At 59.1% G+C, this 26,720-nt stretch overlaps 1 protein-coding gene across 1 annotated transcript in view; it reads left to right on the top strand.

Moving 5' to 3' along the window:
* Positions 1-26,720, top strand: part of LOC116495500 (delphilin-like) — a 28,812-nt gene extending 2,092 nt beyond the window's left edge. Inside the window, 21 exon segments of the mRNA XM_032198010.1 lie at positions 678-832; positions 10,063-10,317; positions 10,777-10,862; positions 11,183-11,252; positions 12,147-12,241; positions 13,826-14,009; positions 16,278-16,432; positions 17,913-18,014; positions 18,690-18,787; positions 19,120-19,302; positions 19,304-19,660; positions 19,861-20,274; positions 21,132-21,219; positions 22,171-22,260; positions 22,961-23,157; positions 23,585-23,740; positions 24,473-24,559; positions 24,955-25,084; positions 25,979-26,097; positions 26,186-26,350; positions 26,649-26,720. Of these exon segments, the coding sequence (XP_032053901.1) occupies positions 678-832; positions 10,063-10,317; positions 10,777-10,862; positions 11,183-11,252; positions 12,147-12,241; positions 13,826-14,009; positions 16,278-16,432; positions 17,913-18,014; positions 18,690-18,787; positions 19,120-19,302; positions 19,304-19,660; positions 19,861-20,274; positions 21,132-21,219; positions 22,171-22,260; positions 22,961-23,157; positions 23,585-23,740; positions 24,473-24,559; positions 24,955-25,084; positions 25,979-26,097; positions 26,186-26,350; positions 26,649-26,720 (3,258 nt within the window).

Genomic DNA, 26,720 nt, shown 5'->3' with positions numbered 1-26,720 from the left:
CGCAGCGAGCCCCTCAGCCCCAGCCCAGGGGGAGCTCAGTGGAGGTGGCCTGGGACCGAGCTCTCCAAAACACCACGTTCTTTGTCATCTCTGTGCTGGATCCAAAGAGAAAAGCGTGCAAAGCCATCCGTGGGGAGGCAGCTGCCGCTACCGCCCCAGATTCGGTAACCTTGAAATGCTGGCTGCTCCGCGGCGGCTGTCACACAGCCAGCGGCACCCGGTGCCTGGGGGGGTGTCAGGGCCCCCGGGGAGCTCCCAAATGGAGTAAGTGTCTGGAATAAGTGACCCTTCCCACGGGAGTGCTGGGCTCACAAGGCATCACCCCTTGGCTCGCTCTGCAGCGGGACACAACCAGCGGGGGGGACTGCAATGAGCTCCTCTCCTCCCGCTGCTCCTCCCCACCTGGGAGCTGCCGAGGCCCTTTCCATGGCCGATGCTCACACCTGAGTCCTCTCTGCCCACATCCCCACAGCCTCCAAGAGTTATGGGCAACACCACGGTGGGACCAGAGGCATGGGCACCTCTCCAGGCACACTGTGGGTGCCCCAGGCTGATCCACCTGGCCAGCAGGGTGCTGCCCCTAGACAGACCCATTTCTGTGCTGTGTGTGCCTCTGTACCACACTTAACGTTGCTGCTCAGTGCCCCTTCCCCTTTGCTCCTGCTCCTGTGCTGCAGGTGGACGACATCCTGGGCGACCAGCCGGAGCTCAAGGAGAAGGTGTTCACCGTGCTGAAGCAGTACGCAGCAGAGCGCAAGGTGGAGTGCCTGGCCTCTGCCCTCTGCATGGTCCTCACGCAGGAGTCCCACCAGCAGCTCATCGACAGCATCAGGTACAGGCTGCCCAGAGCCCCCGTCCTGCTACACTGGTGGTTAACCCCTGGGGTCTGCCTGTTGGTGACAAGCAGCACGGCGCAGCAGCACTCACTGCCCGCGGGATGGGGGCACCCCCGGCTGCCCGGCCATCCCCATCCCTGCAGGGAGCAGTGCCCACCGAGTCACCAGCTGCCCCCACCACGCGGGACGTGGCTCATTTTTCTCGATGTCATTTCAAATTAGGTGCAGAATGGCTGGTGATTATCCAGGAGCCGGGCCAGAAAATAAACCAGGCTCTGCAATTAGAGAGCTGCCGGTGGCTGAGGCTCCGCGTGGGGCCGGGGCTGCCTCGGGGCGAGCGTTGCCTGCAGGGTCTCAGGCTGTGCGTGCTGGCAGAGCTCAGCTCGGGGTCCCCAGCACCCTTTTTTTCCCTGCAGAACAGCCGTGGGTGGGTGTGCAGCCACTGCAGCTGTTGTGCTGCTCTTGTTGTGGCCAAGTGGCGCGGGATGGGGACAGGGCTGGTGCCGGTGCGCGGGCACGTGGTGGGGATTACGGCCAGGCTGAGACGATGGCCATTAGGGAATCAGGTCTCCATCTGGCCCCGCTCCGGGTCTGGCTTTCCAATTCCTGCTTTAATCAGTGGAATTGCAAGATATTACAGTTACCATAACAACGGCCCCGTGCTGGGGTCTCACTGCGCTTGCCGAGGTCCCGTGGAGGGGAGGGTGGGGGGAGCAGGCGGGTGCCATGGCCCACAGTGCTCCCAGCTCCCCAGGGCTCTGCCATGGGCTCCCCCCAGCCCCCAGCACCAGGAGCCCCTCGGCACCCCCTGGTCAGACCCCAGCCAAGGTAGCCTGGCTGTGGAGAGCCCGGCAGAGCTGGAGGCGCTGGGCACTGTCAGCTGGGCGGTTATATGGCTTATTTGTTCCCCACAGAAGGTGTTTGAATAAGTGTCTAAATTTCCCTGCAGACCCGAGCCCCTCTGCGGGGGGCACAGCCGGTTTCCTCCTGGGGTGTCCCTGACCCAGTGCTCCCAGATGAGAGGCTGAGGGCACGGCCAGACCCGGTGCTGCCGTCCCTGTCCCTGCCATGCACAGCCTGCCCTGCACCCTCTGCAAGAGGTTAGCGCCAGGGCTGGGGCAGCGCGCTCAGGAAATCAGGCAGCTAATCTCAGTTTAATGGAAATGAAATACTTAGCTTACGGAAAAGATTTACCCTCTAATCTTAATGAAATGAATTCAAGGGAAAAAATAATAATAAAAAAAAAAAGTTGCTTTGGAAACCAGGTTTCCCAGCTGAGGATGTGCTGGTGGGAGGCACACACAGCTGTGTGTTTGCTGCTTGGGCATAACATGAGCTGCTTAACCCGCAGTCTGTCACCGAACAGGTTTGCTGCTGAGCAAGAGCTTTTAATGCTTTTAATAACTCACCAAAAGGTGGTGAGAGACTCCCACAGGCGCCGGGTGTGTAGGGCTGTGATTTCATTTGGGTTATTTCCCAACTGGGAAAGGGGCTGGGTTGTGGGGCTCAGGCTCAGCCCCCCCGGCAGAGCAGCCCCAGGCCCCTGTGGCTGTGCAAAGCCCAATCCTGCCCACGGCTACACCCACCAGCAGGGCAGGCAGCGCTGTGCACCCATGCACCAGGACGAGCCCTTCTCACGAGTGTGGGGCAGGCGAGGGCAGTGCCAGTGGCAGGGGCTGGGGAGGGTGCTGGGGGAGATGCCGGGGTCCCCAGCGCTCTGTGCTGGCAGCCCCGGGCTCTGGTGTGTGGTGGTGGCAGTGGCAGTGTCCGTGTCCCACTGTGGGTGACTGTGTGGCATGCAGAGCCAGGCAGATGGCACATCCCCATCCACCGCTGTCCTGGTGCTGGCCTGGCTGGATCTTCCCCCTGCACCAGCTGTGTTTAGTTCTGGGCTGCTGCCACTCTCCTCCTTCTCGTGCCCCTGCCCAGGCTCCCCCAGTGCTCCCCGCGCGGTGCTGCTGTGCAGCGTAACCCAAGACCCCAGGACTCAGCACAAAGCTCAGAGCTCGCCCTCGCAGGGACCGGGGCTGCAGACAGCGCTCCTCCTCCGGCTGTCCTCAGGCTGGGCTTTTTCGAGTTTTTTTTTTTTTATTTTTATTTTTTTTTCTTTCCGTTTAGCTCAAATGGATTCCATCCTATTTGCCCAGAATTAAGCTCCTGCAGATTTTAATTTGCTGACATTTTCTTCATCCGTTGGGTTGTGGATAGCAGGGATAATGCACGTGCTGCGCCAGTTCCTCCCTGCGCTCAGATCCCCTGCCCATATGGTTGGTCCGTGTAGTAAAAGTGCACAGTTGTAGTTCTGCTCAGGAATGATGAAAAGCAGCAGCGAGGGGGAAAGATGAGCTGTCTCGGGTAAGTAACCAACAGACCTTCCCCGGGACCCGAGGGGGCTGGGAGGGGAATGCTTTTAAAGCAGCTTAATTCTCAGACCTAGCAACCCCTGGCTCCGCAAAAATGAGATGTGTGAAAAGTTAATTAACTCTTTGCGTCCAGATTGCATCCGAGCTGCTGCCGCCAGAGGCTCTGTGGGCATCACAACTCTGCTGGCTGGGGGAGAGGGAAATCTCTTGTTCTGTGTGCCTCCATCACCTGCGAGCGCCAGAACCGGGGTTGTGTCCCGTGTCCTGGTTTGGTGGCTCCGCTCCCCGCGTGTGCAGGGCTGCAGCGTGCCGGGAGGGGAAGGGGCCGGTGGGTGGCGTGGGGCAGGGGGATCCCGGGGGTGTGCGCCTCGCGGCACTGCTCACCTTTGGAGATGTCTCAGCCAGGGCAGAGCTGTGGCTCCGGCAGAGGGATCGCATCAGCTCTGCACTGAGCAGTGCCCAGGGCTTGTCCCGGGGCTCGGGGGACAAAGTGGCCCGGGGCCACTTGGAGGCAAGTGGTGCAGACAGAGCCTTGCCTGCATTTCAGTGAGGCTTAAAGCTCGTGACACACCGCATACCAGTCGCTGTCTCCCTTTGTGCTGCCCCCCAGCAGCATCCGTCCCCATGCCGGTGTTGTTTCGGTTCCTGGCAGCGATGTCTGAAACATCAGATCTGTGGGGTGATGGAAATCACACAGATCTCCTCTCTCCCCGTTGACCTTTACTGTTACAAAAGCTTGTGCACTGACCACCAGCGCAGATGCCCCGTGTGCAGGCACCATCCCGTTAACCTGGATGTGATCAGTGGGGTGCGTTAAGGTCCAGGGTGTGTTAACTCGTCGGGAGGCAGCTCTGTTTGTTTGGGCTGTTAGGGGTTGTCGTGGGTCTCCTTTGGGTCATTTGTTGTGCTTCACTCTGCTGCAAGGAGAACACGGTCAGCTGTAGTTTGTCCCTTCACTTCTTCGGCTGCAGCATGCTGCCTTTGCAACTGCCCCTGCTCGATTTGGGAGCCAAGGCAGGGACCAGAGGTGGCCCCGCTGCTGCAGGGGCCGCACGGGGGCTGAGCTGCAGCGAGCTCACTTGTGATTGCAGCCGCTTCTGATCCCTGACAAAGATAAAATCGCTGCCCAACGGGGGTTCCCTTATCACGGGAGAAATCCCACCGCCTTCATTTTAATAATGCTCCAAACAATCTATTTGTCTCGGCTTGTTTTTCACGGCAATAAAATCACTTGGCATGTCCCCGCATTAAAATGCACCAGCCATCTGTGACTTTCTCTGGATAAGAAATTTCATTTCATCAGGATTTATATAGGATAGATCGCGCTGCTCCCCTGCCTGCCCCCCTCCCCACGTCTCCCTGCCTGCAGGCTTTGGGGAAAGCTTTCCTCCTCGCTGGGGCTGGAAGTGCAGCTCGGGTGAGGCACGGGTGATGCCGAGCCCGCTGCGTCGAGCTGCTGCCCCGGGCTCTGGGCAGGGCCACTGCATGGCTGTGTGGGCAGCAGGATGATAACGGAGGAAAAGCAGCTCTGGTTTGCTTCCGTTATAAAAAATCACTAATCTTACAGCCAGACGTATGTTAAATGGCCCAAAAAAGGAATTAGGGCAGCAGGAAAAAAAAAAAAAACGTGCCAGCAGTGAAAGCAGTTGGGAGCGAAGTCCCTTTTATTGCAGCTGAGTTCAAATAGGTCATGACCAAAATGCCTCGGTGCAAAATCTGTTATGGGATTAATTTGGTTTGACAAATCAAGCCACTGCTGTAATGCAGATTTTATCAGCGGAGCCCGCTTTCACACCAACACTGATTTCCAACTTTGATTTTGGAACGCAGTTGCCTGGGCTGAGGGGTTTCTCGTGTCTTAAACATGAGAAACTGCATTTGTCCTGGTGTCCCCACGCTGAACAGCTTACAAAAACAAACAAACAAAAAAAAAACCTGCATGGTGCAGGCACGAGGCTGACATGGGAAGGTGACCGGGGGGTTCTCAGCAGCATTTTGCTCAGGGCATGTAGGGGGGTCCCCGGCCAGGGGCTGGGAAGGGCCGCGGTGGGCTCTGCGTCTGCGCTGCCGGGTGGAGGAGCGCCGTCAGTCCTGTTCCGTGAGAGCAGCAGCGGGCACCTCTGCAAAACAGCTGCGGCCAGATGAAGGATTACTGAGCCTTCCGTTCCGGGGGGTGGGATGGGAGCCCTGCCTGCATGGAGAACCTGCTGTGAAAACCAGAGGTCTGCGCCCTCCACCTGTGAGTGCTGCTGGTGCTGTGGCTGCGTCCCCACGGGGCTGGAGGGCAGCACGGCCCTGCCCGTCCCCACTGTCACACCATGGGACGAGTGCCCAGAGCCCGGCTACACTCCGCAGAGGTGTCAGTAGGGGAATCCAGGCAGGGAAAAGCAGATCAGATTTGAGATCTGTGCAGTTCCTTACTGTATGGGTGAAGAATTTTCTATCACAGAAGCATGTGAAATTTAGCATTGCAGCTTATTATCGGGGCAGAAGTGTTTTTCCAACTTGGCAGCTGTTTATACGGCATAATTTAGACATAATCCAAATGTAGCTCAGTGTTTTAATCCACCCTGGGATGTGTTTTCTGCACAAGCGACAGACTCAAGGTCAGGCCTTTGATGGCTGTTTTGGGGCTAAACCATACATTTTTCATTTTTCTTTGCTTTGCTGCCTGGAGATCGTGTCTTATTTCTGCAGCTCTGGGAAGCTTCACATCCTCGTTATCAAAGGGCAGTGCTGTGTTTAAAGACGGCATTATATATAAAAAAAAAAGTTGTTTTTTTTTATCTTCTATCCCTAATGCAATGCGCGGCTGCGTCACCCTGGGGGTGAATGATGGGGGTGAATGATGCCCCGCAGCACAGCTTTGGGCCCATGAAGGCAGAAAGCTGAGGTCGGGTCCTGGCCCTGCTGTCGGTGACCCCACGAGCCAGGGCTGGAGCCGGTGGCCGTGGTGGCCGCGGTGGCTCCGCCGTGCGCGAGCAGTGCCGCACCCGTGCCGTTGCTGTTTTCCTTTAAGGTTTCTCACCCATTACAGCGGCATGTAATTTAAACAGAAGCACTTTAGAAGTCAACTAATTAGCACCAGCGAGGCATCCCCCTGGAGTTCGGCGTGGAGCCGTGCCCTCCTTTCTGTGCAGCATCCTTCCCAGAGAGTTCCAGCTGGAAATTACAGAGGCTGCAGTTTTAGGGAAAGCAAAAGGCTTCGCAGCCGAATTTCGGGGCAGAGCTGGTGCTGGGGAGAAGGGAAGGCAAAACAGACGCTAAAGCAGAACTGATAAAACAGGAGGAGGACGCAGCGCGTGGCAACCCCGGCGCTGGGAGGCGAGGTGAGGGCAGGCAGCCCAGGCGCTGCTGGCCGCCCATCTGGCCGCGCTCCCCGCACCGCGGGGTGCCAGGGCAGGGCCCCGCTGGCACCGCTCGGCTGCTGGATCCGCGTCGTGGGCGTGAGCGGAGGCTGAATCTCAGCTGCATGAGGAGCTGAAGCGTCTCCCTTTTGTTCCCGCCGCACCTGGACAAATGGGAAAGGACCGGAGTTTCTCTCGGCATTTTCGGTAGGTCTCTGCTCTGCCGCTCCGCGTGCGGTGCCCGGGGTTAGATTTACCGGGCAGGGCTGGTGCTCCCGTGGGCATCCCCGCGATGTCTCTGCTGCCGTTCCCTCACGCGTGGCGGGGCACGGCCAGCGAGGGGACCACGGCTGCCAGCATTGCCTTGGCCTGGCCAGATCCTGCGCCCCCACAGCTGTGGTGCGGGGAGCTGGGGGAGTCGGGCAATGCTCAAGCGAAAATTGGGGCTGGGGGCTGGGGAGGTGGGAAGAGCTCTTCTGGGTCTGCTGTGGCTCCGTGCCCGTAGCCCACCAGCAGGCTGGTTTGGGGTGCTGCCTGGTGCCGGGGTGGGAAGGGGCACGGAGCGGGAAGACCTCGTGGCTGGGCACCACGGCCAGTCCCCGGGGAGGTGGTGGAAGCTGTGGGTGCTGCAGAGTGTGGCACAGCACCAGCACTGGGCAGGGGGAGGCCCCTGGGCTGGCGGGGGCAAGAGAAAACCTTTAGCAAGTGCCAGCTGAGGAAAGAGGAATATCCGCGAGGAGATGAGCTGCAAATGACCTGTCTGTGAGTTTTAAAGGGAGTGGACAAAGACTGAGACGTGCTGACCACCCTCTGCTGAAGTGAGCCTCAGGGCGGAGAGCTGTGACGGGGCAGGGCAGGCGGGCTTCTGCCGGCCGCATTTCCCAGCCCCGTGGGAGCATGCAGCAACTCGCAGCGCTCGGGGACCTCTCCTGGCCTGGAAAATGCCCTGGATTCATATTGGTGCTGGTGCAGACTGAGTGCTGTTGAAGAACGTGTCCTGGTACTCCACAGAGGAGGGTTGTCAGTGCGCTGGGGCTCTGCAGGGCCGGGCAGTGGGTGCAGGGCCACTGAGGCCAGGGCTGGGAACACCTTTCCCATTCCCAATCTGACAGGGAATGCAGCCGACATGGAGCACACGAGGAAGAGGAGAGGGAGGAAGATGAAGGTGTGAGGCCAGCGTTGCCTGGCTCCCCAGCACTGTGGGGCTGCTGGGCTGCCAAGTCCCCAGCTGCTTGCAGGGAGAGCCCTGCCACAGCATCCCTTCTGGAGAGAGGGAACCCAGCCGGGTGCTGGGCAGGGCTGATCCCAGGAATGGCCGGGCATCACGGGGCAGCTGTGGTTTCCCATGAAGTGCTGGGAACCATCCGCCCTGGTGCTGGTGTCGGTGCTGGTTTTGGTGCTGGTTTTGGTGCTGGTGCTGGTGTTGGTGTGTGCTGCGTGGATGCATTGCGCTGGAGCTGCAGCATCAGGCCAGCGCCATGCCCTGCGCTGCCTTGTTGGTGTGCTGCTCGTTAAGGAGCAGATCTGAGCACACGCAATTTCTCAGGCCAGCCAAAACACGAAAGCACTGCCCTGCAGGTCCCCCAGCAGTGCCGTGGCTGTTCTGCACTCCCTGAAGCCGCTCTGGAAATTCTCTGCAAAAGGTTTCGCAGGAGGAAAATCATTTGCGTGCTCTAATAGGATTATTTTTACCAGTCATTTTGCTCCTCTCCATTCTAACACGCAGTTTTACTTTGAACACTGAGCCAATCCATAGAGAAATGTCTTTGTGCCTGCGACGAGCCAGCTGTACCTTGCTCCTCAGCTCCTTTTGTGAGGTAGCCGTCAGCGCAAAGTGGGACGGTCCTGCTGACAGCAGTGGGACCGAGCTAATTTGGCCAGCTGAAACGAGACCGTGCTCGTTTTGCCTGCGAGGGGCTCAAAACCTTTCCCCACGGGAGGGGAGCGCAGCCCGGCCCCGCTGCTGCCCGGTGCTCGCCTCCTCCCTGCCACGGGGCCGCAGACGCCTGCGTGCAGCTGGGGGAACGGTTCATTAGCACGGCTTCGCTCTTTTCTAGTTGCTGCTTCATCACAAATTGACTGTGAGTTGTACCAACGTGTTACTTATTTTAAATTATCACCAAATGCTTCGTGCGAGCATGTGTCAGCATCGGGCCCAGCTGCAATCTGCCTGCTCTGGCTCAGCGGGAGGGCACGAGCTGCTCTGAGCTCTGCCTGTCCTCAGGAGGCAAATGGAGACATCCTGGTCCGAAGGTTGGGCTCGGAGGTCTCCTCTCCTCCAGCTTCATCCAGGCTTTCAGGTTCCTTTGGAGGCGGTGCCCAGGAGCCCCTCTGGAGCCCCCCAGTACCACTCAGCCGGCCGTGGTGCTCAGCAGCATCCTGCCCCGCGTCCTGCTGTGATCCTGCCTGCACCCCTGCCACCCCGTGTGAAATGTGCCCCCGGCGCCTGGCAGCAACACCCACCACGGGTGCCAGGACTGCTGCTAGCGCAGGGAGCGTGGCTGTGTGTGGAGGTGAGGAGCAGTAACGAGGGGCACGAGGCGGCGTCTGGCAAGTGAGTGCAGCTGCAGCAGCCAGCCACAGCCTGGGCACAGCGCACGGAGTTGCTATAGAAACACCAGGAGATAACGATAACACCTCCTCAAGGAGCCCCCAAATGTGCAAACGGAAAGGGTGGGAGGAGGTGAACGAGGTGTTGGTGTTTGGCGGCTGTGATGGCAAGAGGGAAAAAAAGAGAAAGGAAAAGGAAAGCGTCTCCCCCGTTGCAACAAGCATGGGAGGAGTGCCACAGCTTGGAGCAAAAGCTGCAGGGCTCCCAGCAGAGGGCCTGGGCAGGAGATGGGCAGCGGCACCGTGTGGGTCCTGGCGAAGAGGCTGGGTCTGGAGGTGTTCTGGGGGCTCTTGTGCAGGGCTTGTCCGCCTGGACAGCAGGGACAGGAAAAGGACCCAGAGGAGGGCAGAGAGTCTTGTCCTGCTTTTGCTAACACCACCCATCCCATCCCCTCCAAACACTGCTCTGAGCCACCTTGGGAGCCACAGCCCTCAGCAGCAGTGAGGTTTGCTGCAGGACACGCTCCACAGAGCGAGATTTTCCCCCATAGGGCTGGCTCCTGAGCTGCTGTTGGGGGAAAAAGAGTTCATTTAAGTCTTGAGCTGAACCCTGTCATTGGCATGCCAGGGCCAGTGGCTGAAGAGGTCTGGGATGGGACACAAGGAGGAAAGGAGCTGTTTGAGGTGGTCTCTGCAAGCAGAGGGCTCTGACTTCCTCACCTTGATGGAGCTGTGCATGGGACAGAGCAGGAGATGGTGTCCCCAGGGTTCCCTCTGTTCCTGACATCCCTGGTGTCCCCAGCCCTGCGCCCTGGTGCTCACAGCTCTGGGGAGGGCTGAGGCTGACAGCACACAGGGGCTGGTGCTGCTCTGGCCTCTCCTTTCCCTGATACAGCAGGATCCGGAGCTCTGTGCCACGGCCACCTCGACCCCAATCCTCACCCCCTCCCTTGTCCTGTCTGCCAGGATTTTCATCCCCAAGAAGCACCGGCAGCGCTTCGACGAGGTGGTGTCGCAGAGCCTGATCAGCAAGCTGTGCCGCTCCAAGAGCCAGCAGCACAGCAACCGGCTGCGGCGCAGCCGGAGCGAGGACCACCAGGAGCGGCTCCTCGTGTCCACCCGCGCCAGCTCCGTGCCCCGCAGCCACGAGGAAGCCAGCAGGAGCCTGCGGAAAAGCACCTCGCTCATCACCAGCAACGTGCCCTCGGGGGCTGCCCGCAGGTAATGCCTCCCCCGGGTGCCCTCGAGCTCACGGCGCTCGGGAGGGGATGGTGGTGTGCTGGGTGGGTGCTGGGAGGGATGCAGGATGCTCAGCCCTGCTGATGGGCCACGATGCCCAGGCACACAGCAGGCTGCATCACCCTGCCCTGCCCCGGCGGTGTCTGGGTGCCATAGCAGCAGGAGGAGAGGAGGACAGTGGTGCACAAGGGATTAACCCACTTCCCGCTGCCCATATGGCCAGAGCTCGGCAGCCCTGGAGCACCGAGCTGCCCTGGTGCTGCCCTGCTCTGCTCCCAGCCCCAGCTCCCAGGCAGACAGAGCGGGACTGGGTCTGCCAGCAGAGCTGGGGAATCCTCCCAGGGAGGATCCAGGAAAAGGGGGCTCTGGTAGGGCTGGGGAAGGAAACAAGAACCAAACACTTGTCAGGCTCTGATGTCTCATTTGCTTTTTCACCCGCAGAACCGTGCGGGTTTATAAAGGCAACAAAAGCTTTGGCTTCACGTTACGTGGACATGCACCAGTGTGGATCGAGTCTGTCCTGCCAGGTAAGAAAAGCTGCCGGCCTCAGGAGTCAGAGACCTAGCCCTGGGCTGAGCATGAAATTTTAAGTGTTTGTTGTTTGCTAGAAAATAGCAGAAGGGACTTTGTCAAGGCTTAGTGGTGGAGCCTCCCAAGTTGAATAATTAATAACTTTGGTAGGATTTATCTTGGTTTTACGCACTCCCTGTTTTGAGAAGTAGAAGGCGTATTTAGTGAGTAGTCTGAAACCACACCTGCTTTTGAGTGCAAGCTGGGTGCTGGCATCAGTGAGCCCAGTGGGCAGGGGCCCATCAGCTGAAGCCCCTCTCCTTCCCTTGACATGCAGGGAGCCCGGCTGAGAAGGCTGCGCTCAAAGCTGGAGACCGAATCCTATTTCTCAACGGCCTGGACATGAGGTAAGAGGCTCCTTAAAGCCCCTGGGATCGGGGGGACTCTGGGCAGTGACAGAGGGGCAGCACGGTTGTGTTCCTTGTTCACCTTTGTGTGACAAAGACCAGATTTGGGTGTCTGTGAGAGTTGGCTGCTGGGGTATGAGGGTTTTTGTCCCGTAAGGACATCTCCTGTAATATTCATTTATACAACTGGCTCTAGGAGGAGCATTTCAGCTCCAGCCCTGCTCTTCCTTTTACCTCACCAGTGCAGTGGCAGCAGCCCGTATTTCACCAGCTTGGACTTTCTGCACAAAAAAGCAAGAGCAAAGGGTTAGAGCAGGCTACGTGATAAGAGAGAGCGATGAATATTTAAAGGTTAAACATCTGATGCTTCTGTCAGTGCTTCAGTTCTCACATTTCGGCTGATCCAGCAAACTGCTGGCTGATGCAGCACTGCCAGAACACAGAGGAGACCCAGCTGAAGATTGTCCTCTGAGCCCACATTTCGGCAGGCACCATCCTGGGTACCATCCTTCCCACGCAGACCGGCCTGCCTACAGATGTGCCCTTCACACCCAGCTCGCATTTTCTTTCCATGCAGAACAGGGACAAGCAGAGACCACAGCAGTACCATTTAAATGAAGAGTTATCTGCTGGGTCTGAGCGTAGCTTGAAGTCACACTGGCTTCATGTAGCACAACAGCTCTCGGAGGTGCTCGCACGCGCTGACTCCTTGCTGCGGGTACACCCGGAGCATCACAGCGTGATTCATGCTGCCGGTCTGATCAGCACAGCTGGACCCAGACAAGGATGGAGAGCCCAGGGAGACTGCAGCCAGGGCAGCAGGGGCTGCCAGCAGCCAGCCGGGGCTGTTTGGCAGAGGAGGGCAGCTCTGACCGGCTCTCCTGTGCCCCGCAGGAACTGCTCCCACGACAAGGTGGTGTCGATGCTGCAGGGCAGCGGGGCGATGCCCACCTTGGTGGTGGAGGAGGGGATCGTCAACTTCTCCAACGGTAAGCGTGCCGGCCAGGAGGGGCCCAGAGCTAACAGGAATCCCAAATCTGAGGGCTCCCAAACTTGCCATGTCAGCAGGGAAGCACCACACACCCTCATGGGCTCAGCACGCTGCAGGCACTGCCTCCAGCTGGGGCAGGCGGCTGCTGGCTTTCTGGGGTCAGGCTTAATCCCCAGCCTGGCTGCTGTCCAGAAGGCTCAGTGTACTGTGTGATTGTCCTTGACAGCCCTGTCCAGCGTCCTCCACATGCAGTCTGTGCCGTGTACTTGGCTGAAGTAACCCAACCCCGTGCATCCATGGTCGCTGTGCAAATACCGCGGTTGTGCACGGACTGTGCTGTTCAGAAGAACTGCTGCTGCTATGAATAATTTAGCTCACTGCTGGCGAGCGTGTCAGCAGGAGGAGGGTGTCTGGGGGTGATGCGGGTATTTGTCAGTGATTTCAGCACCACAGCTCAGCGCGGGGCTTGCTGTGGTGTTCCCAAAGCAGGGTGAAGGCAGCAGGGTCAGTGCGTTATTGGGGTGCTGCTCTGCAGTGCAGGAGTTAGCGAGTGGCTTGTCCAGCCAGAGCAGTGTCAGACTCCCCCGAGCTCCACATTGGCAGCCCGGTGCTACCAACCTGATTGCACGTGCCCTAGAAACAAAAGCAAGACCTTCACTGCTCATCAGTAGGGTCAGTGGCACTCAAAGCCCCTTGAAAGAAGCTGAGACAGGATGGGATTTCTGCCCCCAGAGCCCTGGCCACATTCCCACATTCAAGCACACCCCAGAGCTTGGCCAGGTCCCTCTCCCAGCTGGGGACATCACCCCACACTGCTCCAGGCTCCGCATGTGAAATGCACACCAAAGCATCCCCTGCCTCAGCTTGCTTGCAGGTAGCACTTGACTGGTGCTGCCCCTGAAGTCAGTGATTATTGTGACGTGCCTTGAAGTTTGAGCACAGGCTTTGGAGAGCAAGAGAAAGAATGCCACCCATGTGTTCCCAGACAAATGCAGAAGCAGCCTGACCAAATTGCTCCCAAGGAGCAGCCCAGGCAGAACATCCCTGCCCATTCAGGGCAGGTTGCTGGGCCTGCTGGCACAGCTGGGAGCTCAGGAGCAGCCAGCCCAGCTCCCCGTGGCTCAGGACAAAGGCAAGGGCAGCCCCTGCTCCAGGCTGGCCAGAAAGCAGCCTTATATCAGCCGTCCAGAGACCAAAACCTGTTTGATTCCCCCCTGGTGCAGCAATGTGTGCATCAGGCTGTGTATTTCCATGGAGCGAGGTGCTCATGCTCTGGGAAAACCAGGAGGTGGAGCAGGGTGTGAGTGGTCTGGGGACACAGGCATCAGCCTGAAAGACCCCAGCAAGACCAAAGGGACCCTGCGGGGCCCAGATGCTGCATTCAGGAGGGAGCCCAGAGGCAGGTTACAGCACTGTGGCTCCACAACCTGTGTGGTTTTCCAGCCGGGAGGCACAGACCAGCCCCAGCTGCACCATTCTCACTCCTGCCCAGCAGTCGGGGCTGCTGCAGGGCACGTCCTGTGGCCCCAGTGCAGCCCCTTGCTCTGTTGAACTTTCTTTTCTCTCTACCTGCGCCTTGCAGACTCTGACTCTGCTGACTCCCCGACCGCCTCCTCCGCGCTCACCTCCCTGCAGTGGGTTGCAGAGATACTCCCCTCTAGCATCAAGATTCAAGGGAGGACCTTCCACCAGCAGCTGGAGCACCTGCTCACCCCACCTGAGCGCTATACCATCTGCAAAGCCCTGGAAAGCTTCTTCCAACATCGGTAACTCGGCAGCAGCCCCATTCCTCTGACACTGCCAACAGGACAGGTAGCGATGCCCACGTCAGGGTCAGTCCTGCAGCAGGAGCAGACCTCAGCCTCGCAGGCTGTCAGCAGCAAGCTCTGATCCCTCTCTCCAGCTGTGCATTTCCCTCAGGGAAGGAGCTGAGGCTGAGCCCATCTCTTGCCAGGTGTCCTGGCAGTCAGATGCATTAGCTTTGGAGGTCAGTTCCATCTCCCTTTCCCCCCCCCACTGTAAGGTGACCTTGTCTCCCACAGCGCAGGCTCTCCTGCTGCCTCTGGCAGTAATCTCACCACGCTCCATTCCCAGCTCCGTGCTCTTCCCAGCATTTTGGCTGCAGCAGGACAGCTGCACAGCCCTCACCCTGTAGCTGCACACGTCCTCCTTGCCCTGCTGCGGGGCTGAAACCCATCCCTGGGCAGCATCCAGACTTGCTGTAGTGGCCTTTTTTTCTGCCCTTGGTCTTTAACCTTCCCGCACAGCAGTGCGGAAGCCACTGCTCAGGGTGCTGCGAGGTGCTCGCTGCCCCCCAAAGCCCAGCTCCCACCACAGGCTGGGGATGCACCAGGCAGAGCCAGGCAGGCTCCTGCTGCCTTCATGCAGCATTCTGCTTTATAAAAAGTCAGATAAGGATCTGAGTCCTCAGTTTTACAAGGAAATGCAACAAACCCCTCTGTATTTAGGTCACTGACAGCAGTAGACAAACTCCCAGCAGCGTCACTAGGGCTGCACCACCACGATGCAACCAGAGCCCTGTGCTGCCCACGAGCCTGCAGGTGCTGAGGGAGGCACAGCTGCTGGAATCCCCCCCAGCAGCTGAGCAAACCCTCCTGGGGCCCTGCAGTCACTACCTCCACCACAATAAAGCAGAAGTCATTGCTGTGAGCTCTCCCAAGACCACTCTGCTTCTGCGGGATTCCCCCAGTGGGCATTTGTGTGAGAACAGCTGCAGGGCACCAGGGTCTGCAGCTGGGAGAAGCAGACCTGAGCAGGGCTCTGCAGCACCAGGGTGAGAACTTGAGTCCTGTGAACAGAGCCAGGCAGCTCCCTCTCAGCAGGGCTGTTCCCAGGGCTATCACCTTCATCTGCCCCAGGGCTGCATGGGCTCCTTCTCCTGAGGAGTTTGTCTCACCTGTAGCTGCCCCATTTCACAATAATTCATCATAAGCTAATTGTGTGCCCCAGGTGAGCTAGCTGTGACCTGTAATTGCCCTGAGAAGGGCAGAAATCCCCAAATAATAAGTTTATGTTGTCTGCAGGCTCAGCAAGCAGCAGCATTTCCCAGCTGTGAGCACAGGAGGGAGCAGGACACCCACAGCTGGGCTTGGGCCAGCTCAGCCTGCCCACAAACCAGGAGAACAGCGAGCCCAGAGGGCACAGCAGCACCTGCCCCTGCAGCACCTCCAAAATACCAACCTCCCAGTGGGGAACAGGCTGCTGGCAGCCAGGAGCTGAGCCAGCTCCACAGAAAAAGCAAATTAGCTCAGAGCTAGAGAGCAGCAAAATAATCCCTTTCCCCCCCTCAGCTCTTCCTCGTGGATCTGGTCCCTGCTCTTTAGAGGACAGGGACGCTCCATGGGGTTAATATCAAGACAACAGATCTGTTATAAACACACTCTCCTTCCAGTTCTTTATAAGAAATTCTTGCTGTTGCTTTTACAAGCAGGATGCAGTAGTTGCAGGAAGCTTTGGCCTCAGATCACCACCTCAGCTTCTCAGCAGAGGAGCAGCCTGACCTCAGCTCTCAGAAGGCAGCTCTTCCTGAGGCATCCCTCCTTCCCTGGGCTGCCTCATCCTCCTCCCTGAATCTGGTGCTCAGCCCTGGTGTTCTCAACAGCCCTTCCACCACCTCCACCCACCACAGAGCCAACACAAAGCAGAGCCTTCAGCCCAGCCCTCCTCTCCAGCATGCTCCTACCTGAGCCTGCTGCCATCAGCACCTCTCTGCCTTCTGGGGCTCCTCCAGGCAGCTCCCCCAGAGCCCAGCCTGCCTCATGAACCAGGTTTTATAGCCCGGCTGCCAGGTGCTGCTGGGCCCAGGAGATCTCTGTGCATTATTAGCACCACCTGCACAGCTCCACGTCCCTGACATCTCGCCCTGAAGGGCTCGGTCCCTCGCTGGCAGCTCTGCGTGTATCTGACCCGGTGTGCTCGCACCGAGAGGCAGGCCGGGAAGCACAAAGCTGTGTGCTGGGGCTGTGCAGCTCAGGACGTGCTCACTGCCTAGCCCTCTCTTTCCAATCTTGCAGGAATATTGACACTCTTATTGTGGATGTGTACCCGGTGCTAGACACACCAGCCAAGCAAGTCATTTGGCAGTTTATCTACCAGCTGCTGACGTACGAAGAGCAGGAGCACTGCCAGCAAAAGATTGCCAGGTTTCTTGGTTACAAGTCCTTGGCAGGTGAGAGGAAAGCCCCCGCCGTGTCTCTCAGGCCCCCAGGGAGCTTGGTGCTGCCCCTTGCAGCCCCGTGCAGAGCGCGGCTCCGGCTCCTGGCACCGATGAGGGTTTGATTTGTGACCGTCAGGCTGAGGTTGAGAGGAGAGGTGGTGCTGGTGCAGTGGCAGAGGTTGTCTGCGACAACATAGGGCTTCAGAGGCTGCTCAGGAGGTTGGAGGTTAGGAAGGGAATGGGTGGCCGAGGGGCAGCGCTTGGCTAAGAGAGGCAGGTGATGGATGGCAGCGGTGTCTCGGGAGGTCTGCAGCAGTCAGCTGTGCACGGGCACCTGCTGTTAACGCTGGGGTAGGAGGGGGTATCTCGACCTGATGATGCCAGAGGGGTGGCAGGCGCGCAGCTCGCCCAGAGACATCACTTGTCCCTGTCCCCTGAGGGATGCCTGCGGTCTGCCTCTGCTGCCAGCATCGCTCGTTGCTGTGGCAACACAAAACCAGCTGTAGCTCGGTGAGGATTACGGGCTCTGCACTCAGACAGCGGAAAGTGGAGGGCAAATTGGGACTGAAATGCTTTAATCTTTGGATTTGGGTTTCTTAGTTGCTTTCAGATTCTTCTATTCTAGGCCATTTGCATTTTGTTGTTATGTTTATTTTAGACTCTGTGTAGGTAAAACTGTATGAAGAAGGTGTTTGAATTCAGAGAGGCTTTTGGAAGAGCACAGTTCTTTTGGCACAGCTTTTCCCCTCACAGGGAGAAACAGCTGAGCAGTCCTGGTACAAATACCCCATGGAAAACTGAGGGGTATTTGCTCACCAAATCTGCACAATTTCCACTGCTGTTGTGTGTGTGAAATCATGGCTCGATATACCTAAATTGTTGAATATTCCTAGGAGCTGAGACCCTAAAAATGGAGTTTATAAACTTCAGATCTCGGGGGGAAGTCTGTATGTTTGCAGTCAGCAGCCCATGTCAGGGATGCCAAGCAAGTGTCCCCAGCCATGGACAGAGGAGGACGGTGCTGAGCCTCCCAGGACCACGCTGTGCATGGGCTGCTCCCTCACTCCTTTCGGCCTCTCAGCAGCGAGGGGCAGTCTGTGAGCACCCCAGGTTCTTGTCTTTGCATGATGTGTCCACGTATGGGAGTGGGATGGCCGGAGATCCACGAATTTTGGATGGCTCTTCACCTGGGCTTCTTCCAGACCCGGTGGCTATCTCTGACCTTGGTGTGTTTCGGGCTGTGTGACCGTCAGTCTGTTGGATACCAGGGAGCCCGGTGCTCCGGTATCCTCGTCCTGCTGCGTCTGAGCCTCTGAGCCATCGCACTGACCTGCACACAAATTAACTCATTAGCTCTGCAGGCAGTGCTCTGGTGCTGTCCCACCCCTGGGCTGGGGGGCAGAGCGGCTGCGTGCCCCAAGGGCTGGGGGCAGCCCCATGGGGGGGGTCCTACACAGCTCTCCATGTCTCACCGGGCATCTCTCTGCTGCAGCCGAGCCGGAGGCCGAGGAGCGCTACCGCAGCTCCGTGCGAGGGGCCTCCCTGTGCCGGGGCAGCCTTCGGACCCCCCTCCCCGAGGAAGGGGGGGCTGCAGGTGGGTGGCACGGGGCCGCGCGGGGCTCCCGGTGTGGGGAGGAGGGGGCTGGGGTCCCAAGGGCTGCGCCCGAGTGTTCTGCCCCAGGTCGATGTCCTGGCCTGTCCCTGAGCACCAACGGTGGGAAAAGGTGGAGGTTGGGATGGGGTGAGCCCAAAGTCTTTGTCTGGAAATCCCTGCTTTTTGGAACAGCTGCAACAAGCAGTTCCAATACGAAGCCACTTGAGCTGAGCCTGAACGTTGTTTCCAGCCCTTTCCATTGCTCAGAAGTGAATTGCGAGGGTCAGCAGCCCACGGGGTTTTCAGTAACCAAAAAAATATATTTTATTTATTCCCATTTAGACAAACTGAGTACAGAGAGGTAAGGGGCAAGGCACAGGAGGATTGTCTCTCAGCTGTGCTTGTTTTCTGGTACACGCCACCTTTCACTGCTGGGTGGCTGCTGCTGCTGCCACATTAAACCACCCCCTGCCCCTTTCACTTGCACCCGGGGCTGCCTGCACCCATCCCTGGGGGCCTCGGCCCCGGGAGCTCGCGGGGCTTTGCTGCATGCCTGATCGGGGTGAGGGGTGGGCAGAGGATGGGAGAGACCTTCACGGGTCAGGACTGTCGGGGGCTGTTGGGGGCATGCACAGCATGGGATGCTCCTGACGGGTTTGTGTCTTCCTTCGGCAGGTCAGAGTGACACCGTGGAGGTCCCGGTTCGCCTGATCCCTGGAGAGAGGCAGGCTGGGGACGGCACGTCCCTGCCAGAGACCCCCAACCCCAAAATGGTGCGGCTGTCGCCCGTGGGTGGGAGGCGGGGAGGGCTCCTGGCAGCGATTTGCCCCAGGAACGTGGGACCTTTGCCTTCATGGCGTTAGTACCAGTACAGCGTTAGGACCAGTGGGGTCTGTCCTTGTCTTGCAGCCTTGTGGGAGGCTCCTGGGGAGCTTCAGAAAGTCAGGGTAGCCTAGGTTTGGGGTGCAGCAGTCCTTTAAAGAATAAAGGACATCTGTGCTGGATGTTGTGCCCTGGGACATCGCGGGTCCCTGGGGAGGGGTCACAACCCAGGTCTCAGTTCGGGCACTGCCAGCAGCTCCTTGCTCCTTGCTCCTTTCCCCAGATGTCGGCTGTGTACGCAGAGCTGGAAAACCGCCTGCTGGGCAGCTTCGCCAGCAAGATGGGCACTGCTGCCCTGCACAGGGCATCGCCTCCAGCCCCGGAGCCAGTGCGCACTGCAGGTACCGTCTGCCTTCCCGAGGCAGAGCTGGGGAGCTCAGGGGGGCTCACCCAGTGATCATCGTGGTGCAGGACCCCCGGCAGCGCCCTGTCCCGCAGGTTCCCGCAAGTCGGGGGTGCCGGTCTCGTGGCCGAGCGACCCGCTGGCCTCCCAGCAGTGCTACTACCGCCTGCACAGCAGCATGCCGTCCCCGAGCAGCACCGAGTCCAACCCCTATGTCAGCCTGGACAGCAGCCCGGCCCCGTCCCCCCGGCACCGGCAGTACCCGCTCAGCCCGCTGTCGCGGCGGAAGAAGCTCTTCACCTTCTCCAGGCCCCCGCGCAGCCGCGACACCGACCGGTTCCTGGACGCCCTCAGCGAGCAGCTGGGACACCGGGTCACCATCGTGGATGATTTCCTCACCCCCGAGAATGACTACGAGGAGGTGAGCGTGGTGCTGGGCTCGGCGCATCATCTCTCCTTTCTCCACCAGCCTGCACGTGGCAGCCTGGAGCATCTCGTGCCAGGCTGGGGACACATCCCAGGGCCGGGTGGGGGACAGAGGGGGGCAGGACCCTGCTGAGGCTGGTGTCCAGGGATGGAGGACGAGGAGCCTCCTTCATCCTCTCCCTCTTTCCCCCCCAGATGAGCTTCCACGATGACCAGGGCAGCTACGTCACCAACGACGTCAGCAGCAGCGAGTACATCAGCAGCAGTGACGAGGGCAGCTCCCTGACCTACTCCACGCTCTCGGACCACATCCCCCCCCCTCCGCTCAGCCCCCCTCCGCCGCCGCCCCCCCTGCAGTTCCACGACCCCCAGGCCGTCCCTGCGAAGGCGGAGGCCGCCAAGGCGAGCGCGTCGCCTGCCCCCAAATCCCTCATCAGCCACCTGCACCCCATCCCACCCCCTCCACCCCCGCCGCCGCCCCCCCCGGTGCCCTGCGCGCCCCCCCTGCACCGGGGGCTGCTGCACCGCAGGAGCGAGACCAACCACATGAGTGTCAAGAGGCTGCGCTGGGAGCAGGTGGAGAACTCAGAAGGGACAATCTGGGGGCAGGTATGGCCCGGGTGGGGGCACGGGGGCTGCAGGAGGTTTTATCAATGGGAAACCACGAGTATGGGTGGCAGTGGAGTGGGGGGGAGAGTGCTGAGAGCACTGGGGGGCAAAGCAGAGGCAAGGAGTGAGGCGTGATGAGCCTTTGGCCTCATGGACTTCAGGTGATGGAGGGGATTCAGGTCCCTGTAGGGAGGAGCCGGCCTTGGTGGAGTTCAGCTTCCAGCCCCTGTGTTTCTCCTCCTGCCCTGAGCAGCTGGCTGGAGCTGTGGGATCACCGTCCAGCCCCACAGGCACTGCCCTGCAGCAGGCACCTGCAGCCCCGCATCCCTGTGGGCAGCTCCCTCTGCTCAGGCACTCTGGGGAACGAGATGTTTTTTCCTGGTGATTTTTTTGGATGCAAAGAATTCCGGAAACCTCCGGATTTCTTACTTGATCCTTTAGTACAGCAAGTGTGCCCCAGCAGTAGGGGAGCAGCACTATTGCTCTGTAGGGCTTCAGCTGTAGGACAGCAGCAAAATGAGCCTGTGGGGCAGCAGGGCCAGCTGCAGGGCCAGCTGGAAACGCTGACAGGAGTCATCTCAGGGCTTCCTCCTCTCTTATCAAAAGAGAGTGGGTCCCACGAGGTGAGCTCAGCACCTTGTGTAGAAGCCACCTCCGCAAGCAGTGAGCGATTCACGGGTTTTCAGCAGGGGATTCACAATGGCTGACCCTCCTCTTATAAGGACGGTGCCATCAATGTGTCCTGGGCTTTTCAGAGCCCGGGGTGACGTTGGAGGGAAGGGGCACGGTGCAGGTGGCAGTGCCCGCCGGTCCCGGGGGGCAGCGCAGCCACCCACCCGCTCTTTCTCCTCCTGCAGCTCGGGGAAGACTCGGACTACGACAAGCTGAGTGACATGGTCAAATACCTGGACCTGGAGCTGCACTTTGGGACGCAGAAACCAACCAGTAAGTACCGGAGCTCTGGGGCGGGTGCTGGTGGCAGCTGGAGGGCCGGGGGTGTGTGCGGCTGTGGGTTTGGGGCTGAGCGGCCCCCAGGCAGCGGGGTGCTGGCTCGGGGCAGTGCAGCAGCATTCACACATGGGGTGCTGAGACCAGCAGTTAAGGTGGAGGTGGTGTAACTCCCTCAGTCTTCCTCGCTGTCGCTGTCTGTGCTTGTTGTCTGTTGTGGCTCTGCGTTTCAGTCAGGCTGGGCGGTGGGACTCAGCCATCTGGTTTTGCTCCCGTTCTGCTTCCCACTCATGCTCAGTCGGCTCTGCCCGGCTGCCCTCAGGCTGTCGTGTCCCAAAATGCTCCTCATTGCCATGACAGGCTTGGCTTCTGACCGAGCAGAGCCCTAAACCTGCAGCACCTTTGTGCACAGGCTGTGCTCCCCGTGCGCCGGGCAGGCAGTGCCCGCAGCGACAGCCGGCGGTGCTGTGCTGCAGGCTGGGAGCAAACTGCAGCTCTGCTGCTTGGGAACTCAGCCCTGAAAAAGCTGTGAAAACATTTCTCTGCCCGTAGAGGGCATTACGAGTAATGTTTTTTTGTTCTACCTCTGTAAGGTGTAGCAGTGACAGCAGATGTGGGATGGGCCCAGCTGGGGGAGGGCAAATTCAGAGGGGTTTGGTGGTGGATGTGGGACGAAACGGGACCCTTCTCAGGGGCTGTTGTTTCGGGGATGTTTCTGGGCAGTCTGGGATTTTCTGTGTATTTCACCTCTTGTTTTACCTTTTTCAGCTCCTACTGAGTCCTCCATTCAGGAGATCTTTGAATCGCAGAATTCAAGGATTCCCGGAGCCATTGCTGTGTGCAAAGCATCAGCTCTCCTCACTTTCATTCATGGTTTCACTGTTTTCAGCAGTTTTCTTCCCACTGGAGCCGGCAGAGCCTGTCCTTACCCATGATTAAATCTCTCAGTTTCTCTTCCAGAGCCAACTCTCTTGCCTGAAACCTTTAAAAAGAAAGACGTGGTTGAAATTTTGTCCCACAAAAAGGCCTACAACACATGTAAGTAAACATCGTGGTGATGTACCCCCAAAACGGGCCCCGAGATGGGACCAGGGATGTAGAGAACTGGCAAGGTAACAGGAAGGAGGCTACATGAGCACAGTCCCAGGAGCACAGTCCCAGCACGGCTCCTCTGGCCGGGGCTGTTCTTGCAGCCCAGCAGCAGCCGCTGCGAGTGCCCCCAGGCTGGGCATTGGGACGAGGGAGCGGGATGGGATGTGGCTCATTGGCCTCCAAGGGACAGGGGAAGAGCAGTGTGTGGGGCTGCCCCGTGCACCAAGGGGGGGCAGTGCCACATCTCCAGTGCTTGTGGTGGGCAGGAGCACTGGGAGGGCTTGGTGGGACCTGTGAGCTCCTGGCTCCCCGGGCTGCAGCGATGTGGCAGTGGGGGAGGCTCTGGGCTCGGTTTCCAGTTCCCACAGTTTTCCAAATGGACCTGCTGGGGATGTGCTTGAAATATGTTGCAATAACCTGGCTGGGGTCAGTGCAGGGAAGAGTGACTCCTGAGCCACCCCTGCAGCCTCTGCAGGGCCTTGGGGGGCAGAAAGCCCTTCCTCCTCCCACAGCTGCCCTTGTCAGTGTGGGCACACGAAGCCCAGGCTGCTCTCGCACCACAGAGAGGTTGTGCTTCCCCTCCTGGCCCCGTCCTGCCAGGCAGCCCGGCCCCTGGCTCCCTGCTGATGTCCATCCCTCCCCGCAGCCATCCTGATCGCCCACCTCAAGCTCTCGCACATGGAGCTGCGCCAGATCCTCATGACGATGGAGACGGACCGCCTGGAGCCCTCTCACATCAAGCAGCTCCTGCTCTACGCCCCGGATGGGGAGGAGGTGCAGCGCTTCCAGAGCTACAAGGAGAACCCCGGCAAGCTGAGTGAGCCCGACCAGTTTGTGCTGCAGGTACCTGCTGGATGCAGGTGCTCCGGGTGCGGGGCCCTGCCCGAGGGATGTGCTGCAGAGGGACAGGGGAGGAGGGCACATCAGGCAGCACGCAGCCAGCGGGGCTCTGGTGTGCTCCGAGTGCTGCTGTGGGTGGGAAGAGCTGGGGGCACCCATCACCGAGACCTCCTGTGCCAATGCCCGAGGTGTCCAGGAGCTCCCAGCAGTGGCAGTTTCACAGCTGAAGCATACCACAAAATTTACTGCATGCTGAGAGTGACGTTGCCCGCCTCTGACTTACTTTCTGTTGACACTTGTGGGTATGGGCACCAAACCTTCTCCTGCAGCACCATACCATTTTCAAGCACAGGGAAATACGCCAGGGAGCATCATCTAGGAAGGATTTGGTTAAAGGTGACAGCAGTAATTCTCCTCCTTTTGCTCTCAGATGTTGTCAGTACCAGAGTACAAGATCCGTCTGCGCAGCCTACATTTTAAGACCACCCTGCAGGAGAAGACAGAGGAGATCAAAGCAAGCTACGAGTGCATCTGCAAGGCCTCTCTGGAGCTGAAAAGCAGCAAGAAGCTGGCTAAAATCCTGGAGGTCAGAACTGTCCCCGTGGGCAGCAGCTGCTGGGGTCCCTGGCATACCTCCGGGGCCCTCAGAGGTGGGGTGGGTGGCACAGCCCCGTGTGGCCCAGGCCCCTGGCCTGCAGGGTCCCACCACTGGGTGCTGGCCTGACTCAGATGAGCTGCCTCAAATTAATGCTAATTCATCCAGCTTTGGCTTTAAAAAAAAGCAGGTGGGATGAATGGGAACACGGTGTGACTGAAGGCGTTTCCAGATGAGAGATGAACCGCGTTGGTGGCTCCTGGCCAGTGACCCCAACACCTCGTTAAGTGCTGGGGAGGCAGTGGCTGGCTGCACATTAACGAGCAGAGAGCAGGAATCCCGAGAGCCCCAGGCTGACTTCCAGGTGGTCCTGAGGGCCCTGCTGTGCCCCTGGTGCCACAGCATAAGGGGTCAGCCTTCTGGAGGGGAAACAGCCCTGCTGGAACGCTGCTTTTTCTTTAAAAGATCCCCTTAAAGATCTGCAAAATCACAGTGTGCTGAAAGTGGCAAAGGAGCTGATCCAGCCAGCCCCTGGCCGCAGGAGAGTCCTGCCTGACTGCTGCAGGGGAGGGAAGGGACTCGTGGGCAGCACTAACGTAAGCTGCACTCGTGGTGCGGCTCTGACCCTACAGCAGGTGCCAAAGGTACCGAAGGAGACGGGGATGGGGCAGTGCAAGTGCTGGAGGAGGCTGGCCAGTCATTCACCACCGTTTGTGTTTGCAGTTTGTGCTGGCAATGGGAAACTACCTGAACAACGGGCAGCCCAAGACCGGCAAAACAACAGGCTTTAAAATCAACTTCCTCACCGAGGTAAGGAGAGCGAGCACGCTCCTCCTCGTGCTGGAGGCAGCAGTGCCGGGAGCTGCAGTGACCTGTGATCACACCTGTGCTCCTACAGCACCCCTGGGTGCTTCAGCTCCCAGTGAGGGCCCAGTGGCAGGGCAGGGGCCTCTCACAGCACCGGCCCCAGAGGCCTTGGCCCCGAGAGCCCCATGTGGGCTCCGTCCCAGCAGGGATACAGCCCACCACAGGGTGGGGGCACTGCTTAGCATCTCAGTGCCTCCTGTCTGGGTGTAATGTGCTGTGTAAACACTGAACGTTGGAACGGGAATGGACGCAGGCTGAGCCCCCGTGCCACCAGCCCCACTGGGTGCTTCCAGCCCTGCTCTGCATAGGGTCTGCTAACTTGTTTTGCTTTGCTGTAGCTGAACACGACCAAGACTGTTGATGGGAAATCCACCTTCCTGCACATCCTTGCCAAATCACTTAGCCAACACTTCCCAGAGCTCCTGGGCTTTGCCAAGGATCTTCCTACAGTGCCGCTCGCTGCCAAAGGTAATCGAACAAGAGCATCTGCAAGAGCATCCGCACTGCCTCCTGGTTTGGTACGGGTACAGGACTGGCCATGAGCATTGGTACAAGCAGGATGGTGACCCGAGCCAGGGGGAATGGTCTTGAGCGACAGGAGGGGGCAGGAAAGGCATGAGCTTAGTGGCAGGGGTGCTCCTGGCTGTGACACGCTGCTGCACCCAGCAGTGCCCAGACACGGCTGTCTCTGTGCTGAGCCTTCCTTCTGACACGAGAAGGTTTGGTGGCGAGTTCAGGTGTACCCTGTAAGTGCCTATGAGTAGCAGAAGCAGGAAGTGCCAGAAGCCATCCTGCTGCACCCAGCCCCTGTCTCTGTCCATCCCCGCTGCACAGCACCCCAGGGCTGGTGCCAGCGTTGTTCCTGCCTGCAGCGTGCACCACCTCGCAGTTAGGGGTTCACAGTCCAGTCGCAGGTTTTGCACGGACTGAGGATCACACAGCTTGGCTAGCTGCCTTTAAAATAGTCACCGAGATCTCAGGGTTACCATCTGTGTGCAGTGGTGGGGTCCCAGCAGGCTGGCTGCAGGCAAGCCGTGGGGCTGCCTTCCCCTTGCACGTCATCGCCTCCTGGTTGCGAGCAATTCCCCTGGGAATTGGTGCTACGGGGGGTAAAGAAAGAAGAAAACTCAGGCCCAGAGATGTAAATCTTCCCCTGATGAAGGTCACTTTCCTAGCTGGATTTTACACTTGGCCCGGCTGCTCTTTGCACCCCATGGGCAGGCAGCACACAGAGCAGGGTGCATGGAGCTGCGTGTCCCCGGGCAGCCCTGACCCCTGCCACAGCCCCTGCTCGCTGCCCGTGTTAGGGGCAGGAGGGCAGCCAGACCCAGGTAACGCTGCTGGCTCCTCTCTGCTCTGCAGTGAACCAGAGAACGCTGACGGCCGACCTCAAAGACCTCCACACCACCGTCAGCGACATACAGGTGGCCTGCCACAACATGCCCGCTACCGCAGAGGACAGATTTGCAATCGTGATGACTGTATCCTTTGGGAAAAGGGCCAAATCCCCAACACGACTTAAAAAAAAAACCATTTAGTTGTCATTGTCCCTTAAGCCATCTCTCCCAGTCCTTTCTGGAGAGTGCCCAGCCCGCCATGCGCTCGCTGGATGACCTGCAGCACAAGGCCATGGAAGAATTCGGCAAGGTGCTGTCCTTCTTCGGGGAAGACTCTAAAATGACAACTTCAGAATCTTTCTTTGGCATTTTTGCAGAATTCATGAGCAAGTTTGAGGTGAGTTGTATTTCTCAAAGCCAGCCAGCGGGGGGTTTGCCTGCTAAATGGGAGCGAAGCACCAGCCGTGGGGAGGGTGAAGCCGGAGCTGTGGCCCCCAGTTAACAAAGGCTGGCTGGCAGCACCCCAGGGCGGGTGGCACCGAGTGGGTAATGCTACCTGGGTGGGTGGTGCCATGGGGCAGTTTGGGGGGGCAGTGAAGGGTGCAGAGGCCGGTGCTGGTGCCATGTTCTCCCTGACCACAGCAGCTGCCTTTGCCTGATGCTCGTCTCCTGCTCTTTGCTTTCTCTCCCCGCAGCGGGCACTCACTGACGTGCAGGTTGGTGAGAGCCAGCGCAGCCCCAGGATGACGTCCCCCCTTGCCTGGTGA

Source organism: Aythya fuligula, chromosome 15 (assembly GCF_009819795.1).
Source record: "Aythya fuligula isolate bAytFul2 chromosome 15, bAytFul2.pri, whole genome shotgun sequence".
Taxonomy (NCBI): Eukaryota; Metazoa; Chordata; class Aves; order Anseriformes; family Anatidae; genus Aythya; species Aythya fuligula.
The sequence above is the reverse complement of the archived record's forward strand: the minus strand, read 5'-3'. Positions and strand labels throughout refer to the sequence as shown.